Source organism: Prunus persica, chromosome G2 (assembly GCF_000346465.2).
Source record: "Prunus persica cultivar Lovell chromosome G2, Prunus_persica_NCBIv2, whole genome shotgun sequence".
NCBI classification, from domain to species: domain Eukaryota; kingdom Viridiplantae; phylum Streptophyta; class Magnoliopsida; order Rosales; family Rosaceae; genus Prunus; species Prunus persica.
Genome location: NC_034010.1, coordinates 18,754,245 through 18,764,587, shown reverse-complemented (window position 1 = coordinate 18,764,587; position 10,343 = coordinate 18,754,245). Strand labels below are relative to the sequence as shown.

Genomic DNA, 10,343 nt, shown 5'->3' with positions numbered 1-10,343 from the left:
TGTTTTTCTTTATTTGGATTTTCTGCATTCATAATGTTTTTCTTTATCTAATAAAATGATTTTAATCATTAATTGAGCACAGAGTACATTGGATGAAATGAAATTGAAGCTTTCCAAAGCCTCAGATGAATAGTTGCTGCTAATTGCAAAAGAGCAAAGTGTACATTGTGTGCAATTCAATCACCCGCACCCTAACCCAATGCACCTCTCCCCCCCGAATCCCTTCATTCCTATCTCTCCTATTTATTTTCTCTTCATTTCAAAATGCCTAAACCCTCATAATCAAATGCCTAAACGATTTCCTTGAATTTTGACTTAATTAAAAAATGAACATGGTGGAGTAAGCACCATATTTATTTTGCTTTGCCGCCATGCAACTTCTTTATTGTGAGCTCTTGACTTTTCTAGAACTTTTTATAAGAAATGAGCATTAGTTTTTCAACAGAAAATTAGTCTCGATATGTCATTGCTCAATAATTTGAGTCCAATCTATAAGTTTTAGCTCTCTCACTTTACCTTTCAAGCATGCTTAGCTAACAAAGATCAACAAATTTGATATTCATAAATCAGATGATCAAACCAGTTGAAGGCATTTTTTCTAGCATGGAACTGCTCGTTTTCTAGCATGGTGCTTTTGTTTGGTTTTTTTGGGTTGGGGCGGTTTATGACTTTGACTTGGAAAAGTTAACGTGTGGGTTTTCTTTTGGGAAGGTTGGTTGGTTATTGGGTTTATTACTTTACTTTAACGTGTGGGGTTTGTTTTTTTGGGATGGAGGGGTTGATAGGTTTATGATTTTGACTTGGAAGGGGGGTGTGCGTTGGTTTGAATCAGTCCTCCCCTTTTTTAATTAGAGTTATTTAATAATATATCCATTCTTATAGATAAATTCTACATCATTTAATTCTATAAACAAACTACAATAAAAAATTCAAAAAATGATAGCTGATTCTATTGAATTTAATTTTAATTATTAAATTAATTTGATACCCTATTGAGTGTTTTGGACTTTTAAATGAGGTTTTGGGATTGAGTTTGTTTTAAGAAATCAATTGCAGTTTTGTAATTTAAAAGAAGTTAAAAAGCTTTTTTGTTATGTTGTAAATGAGCTTTAGATGTGTTTCTAAAGTCTATATAGAGTATTTTTATAATTTGGGCTCCTATATTGGTTATAATAGTGAATTTCCCTTAACCCAAATTTTTTTTTTTTGAGACAGATAGAGGGTTTAGGTTAATTACATTTGGGCATCTCCCTTAACCCAAATATTGATCGATAGGGAGATTCACTAATATTAATTGGTCATTTGTTTTTGAAAAATTCTGTGATGAGTATTGTCTTTATCGGTCCGTACATATATGTCTTGACTTAAACAGAGGAGCAGGTAGAATCCAGAGTTATTAGCAAAAGACCAAAGCTCAGATGGCATGGCCCAGCGGAGACATATGTGGTTAAGTGCATTACTTATCTCTTAACAAATGAAGTAACTCACTTGAAGTCTGCATATGTTCTGGCAATGCAAGTATACACATATTTCATAGTCCCTTCACTTGAAGTTTCCTATTCCCATCTAGTTTGAAATTTATTCCAAGTCCCTTCCGTTCTCTCATGACTTGACAATTAGGTAATTTGATGATGACTTTACTTTAGTCACCTCATGCCAGTCCATAAATAGATACTTGACAGTGTATTATCCCATCACTTCTGTATTTATCAAAATGTCATATAATATTAAATTGTTACTTGACACGTGTACGCTACTGCTAAACCATTTGATCATGCCAGTCTATAAATAGATAGCTCTCTAGCTTTAGCTTTCATAGATGATTCTTTCGCAAAGAGTGCAAACAAAAAATATCAAAAAAATGATGGGGATTCACCTGTCGATTCGCATGCTCTCTAAACTACTAGTTCTGTTGTTGTTTCAACTTGTGGTTGCAAACTTTGTAGACTCTTTGCAACAACCGTCTTGCCATGATGAGGAGAGCTCTGCCTTGCTGCAGTTCAAGGAGAGCTTTATTATTGACAAATCTGCTTCACGTTGCATATCCAAAGATTTCATCATGGAAACCAGCTGCAGGAGGAAATAGCAGTTGCTGCTCGTGGGACGGTGTGGAGTGACGAGATGACAGGTCATGTTATTGGCCTTAATCTCAGCAGTAGTTGTCTCCACGGCTCTTTCGACTTCAATAGTAGCCTGTTCAACCTGGTGCATCTTCCAAGGTTAAGTCTCTCTGACAATAACTTCAATCACTCTCAAATTCCACCTAACATAAGAAATTTTCCAAGCCTCACTCATCTTGACCTCTCTGCCTCTTTCTTTTCTGGTCAAATCCCATCTGAAGTCTCACACTTGTCCAAGTTGACATACCTTAATCTGTGTTGCAATATTATTGAAATTGAAACATCTTCTGATGATCCTCAGCGATTGTTGAAACTTCAACCATCCGATATGAGAAGTCTAGTTCAAAATTTAACTAGTCTAGAAACTCTTTCTCTCAGTTTCGTTAACATATCTTCGATCATGCTCGTTTCCTTGACAAATTTATCATTTTTGACATCCCTTGTCCTCAAGAAATGTGATCTGCTTGGCGAATTCCCAGTGAGAATTTTCAATCCACAGAACTTAAAAGTTCTTAGTGTGAGATACAACCAAGATCTCACTGGATATTTTCCTGAATTTAATCGAAGTAGTCCTCTCATGGTACTGAAAGTTACGTTTACTAGGTTTTTCGGACAAATACCTTCCTCGTTTGAAAAGCTTAATTCATTGCAAGAGTTGGATGTAGCTCAATGCAATTTTTCAGAAGGGTTGGTTCCATCTGCACTTGGTAATCTTAGACAGCTCACTTATCTAGACATTTCAGCAAACAAATTTGGAGGTCCAATTCCTGATTCCTTGGCCAACCTTACCCAATTGACTGTGTTTAGGATCAGTACGAGTTATTTAACTGGTCCAATTCCATCTTGGCTGGGTAATTTTAGCAAACTAGTTTACCTAGATTTTGCTTTTAATAGGTTGATTGGTTCAATTCCTGCCTCATTTTCCAATCTCAAGAACCTCGAGATCCTTTATCTACATTCAAATAACCTGAGTGGTGTAGTGGAGTTTCAAATGTTTCAGAAGCTACAAAATCTATACCAACTCCAATTGAATCGGAACAATTTGGAATTTGTTACCGAATCCAGCATTATTATGAATGCAACTCTTCCACAGTTTAGTATTCTGGGTTTGAATGGATGCAACTTAAGAGAGTTTCCATCTTTCTTAAGATATCAGAAAATTTTGAAGCGGTTGGACCTGTCGAGAAACAAAATCCATGGCCAAGTACCGAACTGGATGTGGAACATAAGCAAGGAAACTCTGATATTCTTGGACATTTCTGATAACTTGCTTTCAGATGAACTTCCAGTTTTCATACCCTGGGTTAACCTACTATGCTTGAGGCTTTCGCTCAACACTTTTCATGGAAGATTACCGATCCCTCCACCATCCCTGCTAGAATATGGAGCTACCAACTGTTAAAGGAAAGAATCAAGTCATATTTGATATGCCCATATTATAGGGTCGTTGATTGATTCCTTGTATATATGTTATTCAATTGTTTTATTTCCTTCCTAGAATAAGACTATCTCGGATTGTATAAAGCTGTAGCTATATTGTATATTCAATTATCAATGAAATATAGAGATCTTTTCTACCAATCTGTTTTCTTCATTCACCATTTTTACATGGTATCAGAGCACCGATTCTGGTGACTCTAGAAACCCAAACACCTTCCGCTACAACACAACACAAGATGGGTGAAACAGAGAAATCAATTGATGTTTCGGATCCACTCACCTTGCATCACTCGGATCATCCGGGAATTGTTTTGGTATCCAGGCTTCTTGAAGGATACAACTATGGTCAATGGAGTCGATCTATGCGTCTCAATCTTAGCGCAAAGAATAAGATTGGCTTTGTCGATGGGTCTGTCAAAGCCCCAGCATCTACATATGCGAAACACTCTATTTGGCAACGATGCAACGACATGGTATTGTCGTGGATCTTGAATTCAGTACATCCGGACATTGCCGGCAGCGTGATCTATGCCGAAACAGCGGCTGAAGTTTGGAATTACCTCAAAGAGAGGTTTTCACAGGGCAATGATTCAAGAATTTACCAAATCCAACAAGAAATTGTTGAATATCGACAAGGACAGCAATCTGTCTCAGCTTATTACACCAAGATGAAGGCACTTTGGGACGAGTTGTCTTCCTACCATGACACTTTATCATGCACATGTGGAGGATTGAAGGAAGTTGCTGCACGACAAGAGAAAGAAAGAGTCATGCAGTTTCTTATGGGACTAAATGAGACTTACGCTGCCGTCAGGGGACAGATTTTGATGATGCAACCCCTTCCTGATACACGCAAGGTTCATGCCTTGATACTCCAGCAAGAACGACAGGTTGAAGTAGCTGCACGACGTGATAGCAATACCAGTCATCATGCGATGAAGGTTGCTCAACCCAGCCGTTCACCTGCAGCCCAAGGGAATCTGACTCCCTTAAAGTGTAGTTACTGTGACCAAGAACGACACAGCGTCGATCGCTGTTATTTTCTCCATGGTTTTCCCGTGGGCCATAAGCTACATGGCAAAAATGTGAAGCCACCCAACCGAAGGAAATCAGCTGCACATAATACTCAAGCAAGCTCTATGGAGTCAATTCAGGCATCAACTACCACTCCTAATGAGAAGCCCATATTCACCACCGAGGAGTACACTCAGCTTATGGCGCTACTTCGGAAAGAGAATGGTAATACACCATCTTTTGCTAATGCCACAGGTATTGTTACCCCCACAACTCACTCTACTCTGTATTGGATAGTAGATAGTGGGGCAATGGATCACATATCCCATTCTGTGCCCTCGAATCGCATGACTCCATCACAAAATGACTTTGTTGAATTACCTGATGGTGGGCATGCTAAAATCACATCGGTTGGTTCTGTTAAATTGACCAAGGATTTAGTTCTTGATGGTGTTCTACATGTACCAAAATTCCAAGTCAATCTTTTGTCTGTTAGCAAACTCACTCAAGCTTTGGGATGTATAGTGACATTTTTCCCTAATTTTTGTATTGTGCAGGACGTGGCTACGAAGAGGATGATTGGCCTGGGCAAGCAACATAAAGGGCTCTACTACATCACCCGCCAACAGAACCCACACCTAGTACACCATGTCAACCGTCATTCCAGCCTCTGGCACCAACGTCTTGGACACCCATCTGCTGCTCCTCTCCAAGCTTTATCCAAAAACATTCCCGAAGTTGTTTTTGATTTTTCCAATAACTGTGATGTCTGTCCCTTAGCCAAACAGACTCGCTTACCTTTTTCTTCTAGTTTGATTAAATCCGTAGCACCTTTTGATTTGATTCACTGTGACATTTGGGGGCCTCACAGAGTTACTTCACACTCTGGGGGGCGTTATTTTTTAACTATTGTAGATGATTATTCTCGTTTTACATGGATTCATCTTATGAGATTTAAATCTGAAACACAGTCATTGTTGAAATCTTTCTTTTCTTGGGTGCAAACCCAATTTAATTGTCGCATAAAGTCTTTGCGTGCTGACAATGGGGCAGAATTCATATCCATGCGAACTTTTTTTGATGACAATGGCGTGTTCTTCCAACATTCTTGTCCCTCAACGCCCCAACAAAATGGGGTTGTTGAGCGCAAGCATCGTCATCTTTTAAATGTGGGGAGGGCTCTTAGATTCCAGGCTCACTTACCATTGTCCTTTTGGGGAGAAAGTATTCAAACAGCATGTTATCTCATAAACAGATTACCTACACCCCTCCTCTCTCACAAATCCCCATATGTCATGCTTCATCACAACCCTCCTCCTTATACGCACATGCGTGTTTTTGGTTGCCTTTGCTATGCCACAAATACTCACCCCATTCACAAATTTGATAAACGAGCTAGACGTTGCATTTTTGTTGGTTATCCCCTTGGCCAAAAAGGTTATCGCGTCTTTGATCTTGAAACCAAGAAATTTTCCACCTCTCGGGATGTCAAATTTTATGAACATGTTTTTCCATTTTCGACTCAACCTGTCGATTATGCTGATGATACAACCAGCCCAGTCTTACCACTACCTCAAGACATCTCTCATAGCCCAGATGACCTTATTGGCCCAGATGACACCTCATTCTCTTCTCCAGTTGATAACTCCAATCTCTCCAACTCATCTCCAGTTGTTAGCCCAGATATCCACATTCACGACAATTCCCAATTGCCACCTATTCTCCATATTCCTGAACACCACCAAGACCTCTCCAATCAAGTCCTGGTTGTCCCCACCTCTCCTTCTGAGCCGCAGCTTCGTCGTTCTAACCGTGTTCCTCAACCCAACATCAAGCTTCGTGATTATCATGTTTATCATGCTAGTTTGCTTGACCTCAGTGCCACCTCTGCCACGTCAAGCACCCGTTATCCATTGACTCGGTACGTTTCTTACTCCCACTTGTCTGATGCTCATCGTTCTTTTGTGACCAACATATCCCACTTGGTGGAACCAGTTTCTTATGAACAGGCTAGTACGGATCCAAAATGGGTTGAGGCTATGCAGACTGAACTTGACGCTCTTGCTGCAAATAATACTTGGACCATCATGCCATTACCTTCTAGTCACCGAGCCATTGGATGTCGGTGGGTATTCAAAATCAAGTATAACTCCGATGGTACAGTTGAACGCTACAAGGCGCGTCTTGTGGCCAAAGGATTTACCCAACGTGAAGGAATTGACTACAAGGAGACTTTTGCTCCTGTTGCCAAACTCATTACTGTGCGATGTCTTTTGTCTGTTGCTGCCATTCGCAATTGGTCTTTGCATCAACTTGATGTGCAAAATGCTTTTCTTCATGGTGATCTCCAGGAAGAAGTCTACATGCAGCCTCCTCCCGGGTTTCATCGACAGGGGGAGAGAGTTGTATGTCGACTCAACAAGTCCTTGTATGGGCTTAAACAAGCATCTCGCAGTTGGTTCCACAAGTTTTCTCATGCTATTCAAGAAATTGGCTTTCACCAATCCAGGGCTGATTACTCTTTATTCACCAAGGTGTGTGATAATTCTTTTACTGCTATACTCCTTTATGTTGACGATATGATCATCACAGGGAATAATGAAGATGCCATTGTTTGTCTCAAACGGTTCCTTCACACAAAATTTCGCATCAAGGATCTTGGACCACTCAAATATTTCCTTGGGGTTGAAGTTGCACGCTCCAAAGATGGGATTTCTATTTGTCAACGCAAGTATGCCCTGGACATACTTGAAGAGGCCGGATTACTTGGTGCAAAACCCGCAATGTTTCCTATGGAGCAGCACTTGAAATTGACACCTACAGATGGTGTCACTCTCAAGGATCCTACACATTATCGCAGATTGGTTGGAAGACTAATCTATTTGACAATCACAAGACCGGAAATTGCATATTCCGTCCACATTCTTAGCCAATTCATGCAACAGCCAAGAAAGCCTCACCTAGATGCAGTGCATCGCCTTCTTCGATACTTAAAGATAGCTCCGGGTCAAGGGTTGCTCTTTCCCTCACAAGGCAGTTTAATATTACGGGGTTATTGTGATGCTGATTGGGCAGGATGTCCCACCACGAGAAGGTCCATCTCAGGTTACTGTGTTTTTCTCGGTAATGCTCTTATAGCTTGGAAGACGAAGAAACAAACTACTGTTTCCAGATCATCAGCTGAAGCTGAGTATCGCTCAATGGCTGCAATCACATGCGAGCTCACTTGGCTGAGGTATCTACTACGCGACTTGTGCATTGACCATTCTGAGTCGGCAACGTTGCACTGCGACAATCAAGCAGTGATACATATTGCAGCTAATCCAGTTTACCATGAACGTACCAAACATATTGAACTTGATTGCCACACTGTACGAGAAAGAATTCAAAGAGGAGAAATCAAGACGACATACGTACAAACTGAAAAACAGATTGCTGACATTTTCACAAAGCCATTGGGACAAGCTGTTTTCCATTCACATCTCAGCAAGTTGGGTGTTTTGGATATCCACACTCCAACTTGAGGGGGAGTGTTAAGGGAAAGAATCAAGTCATATTTGATATGCCCATATTATAGGGTCGTTGATTGATTCCTTGTATATATGTTATTCAATTGTTTTATTTCCTTCCTAGAATAAGACTATCTCGGATTGTATAAAGCTGTAGCTATATTGTATATTCAATTATCAATGAAATATAGAGATCTTCTCTACCAATCTGTTTTCTTCATTCACCATTTTTACACCAACAACAATTTTACTGGAGAAATTTCACCATTGCTTTGCAATATGAGTTCTCTTATGTACCTTGACTTGTCGAAAAATAAATTGAGTGGCATGCTTCCCCAGTGTCTCGGAAATTTCAGTGATGGTCTAATCCTTTTACTTCTTGGAAGCAACTCTTTTCATGGCATGATGCCTCAATCATACAACAATGGAAGCCGTTTGAGGATGATTGATGTTAGTCATAACCAATTGCAGGGGCAATTACCGAGGTCATTGGCGAATTGTGTGATGCTTGAGTATCTGGTTCTGTCAAATAATCAATTCAGTGATGTTTTTCCCATTTGGTTGGAGACTCTCCCAGAGTTAAAACTTTTGGCGATGCGCCATAATCGCTTCAAAGGTGTAATTGGACAGTCTAGAACAAGGGTTGACTTCCCAAAGTTACGCATTCTTGATTTGTCTTACAACAATTTCACAGGTGAGATTCCACCTTTGTTTCCAGATATTATTGTAAACAAGTCAACATATATGTCCATAGACGTAGTCTATCAAGTCGATGGTTTTTATATTGTTCAGAGTGTTGCTTACTCAATCACATTAGCAATTAAAGGTTTGGATCAAAACTATTCAAGGATTCTAGAAGGGTTTGCAGCCATTGATATCTCAAGCAACAAATTTGAAGGTAAGATTCCAGAATTCATTGGGAACCTTAAGGAGCTTCGCTCACTCAATATTTCCAGCAACATTATCACTGGTTCAATTCCATCATCCTTGGGGAACTTAACGAAACTTGAATCGTTGGACCTTTCACAAAACAAGCTCTCAGGACTGATCCCCCAACAGCTGACTAAGCTTACATTCCTTGGGAGCTTTGATGTGTCTCACAACTATCTCACAGGTCATATACCGCAAGGTACCCAACTTCTTTCATTCAACAGCACTTCTTATGAGGGAAACGCAGGATTGTGTGGAGATCCATTACCAACGAAATGTGGAGATCAATTGGGCCCTCAACCGCCACCTTCAACTGAAGAAGACGGTGATTCAGGCTCAGCTCAAACACTTGAATTTGATTTGAAATTTTGTTTGGCTGGAATTGGAAGTGGGTTTGTAGTGGGAGTGGTTCTCGCGGATGTCGCCATCACAAGAAGGCAGGAGTTGTTTCTTAAGATTGTTGGAATGGTAAGGCTAATGATACGGAAAGTGTAGAGTGGGAGATGTAGAAGTATACTTTGTTATAAGATCATGCATTTGGAGTCGTTTTCTTGTTTTTTCTTCCTTCTCCTTCCATGTAACCCTGCCCTATCTTTGGAGTTGTCTTGTGGGTAGAGTGGGGGATGCAGAAGTATAGCTTGGTCATGCATTTGGAGTTGTTTTTCTTGTTTTTCCTTCCTTCTCCTTCCACGAAACCTTGCTCTGTCTTTCTAGTTGTACTTGTGGTTATGCTAATTAATGCAAATAAAGGTGTTTGAATGTTGCATGTTTTTCTTTATTTGGATTCTCTGCATTCATAATGTTTGCAGTTTTATGTATGTAATACAATGATTTTAATCATTAATTGAGCAAAGAGTATACTGATGAAATGAAATTGAAGCTTTCCAAAGCCTCAGAGATATACCTACAATGGTTGCTGCTAATTGCAAAAGGCAAAGTCAGTTGCCTAAAACCAGAGATATGGATTTGGAAAACTATTCTATGAAGATCGTGCAATAAATTTGCACAATATATTGACTTGAACTTTCTTGGTCTTTTTAATTGAAAACATCATAAACTTTCGTATCTCAAAAATTTGAATACATATTTATAAGTATAGAAATGAATATATTAAGTTGTTGTTGTCACAAAAAATTTGAATACATATTTATTAGTATAGAAATATAGCTGTTGGAAAGATAGAGCCGTTAAGAATATAGATGTTGGAAAGATAGAGCCATTAAGAATATAGCTGTTGGAAAATATAGCCGTTAAAAATATAGTTGTTGGGAAGTATTGCCGTTAAAAATATAGCTGTTAGAAAACAGATCCGTTGGAACAATGTACAGCT

General features: G+C 39.5%; 2 protein-coding genes across 2 annotated transcripts; both read left to right on the top strand.

Annotated features, from left to right (window-relative positions):
* Positions 2,122-3,522, top strand: LOC18770507 (probable leucine-rich repeat receptor-like protein kinase At1g35710). The gene has a single exon (XM_020557361.1). The coding sequence runs from the start codon at positions 2,122-2,124 to the stop codon at positions 3,520-3,522; it is 1,401 nt and encodes a 466-aa protein (XP_020412950.1).
* Positions 8,264-9,508, top strand: LOC109947401 (receptor-like protein 12). Its single transcript, XM_020557360.1, has one exon. The coding sequence runs from the start codon at positions 8,264-8,266 to the stop codon at positions 9,506-9,508; it is 1,245 nt and encodes a 414-aa protein (XP_020412949.1).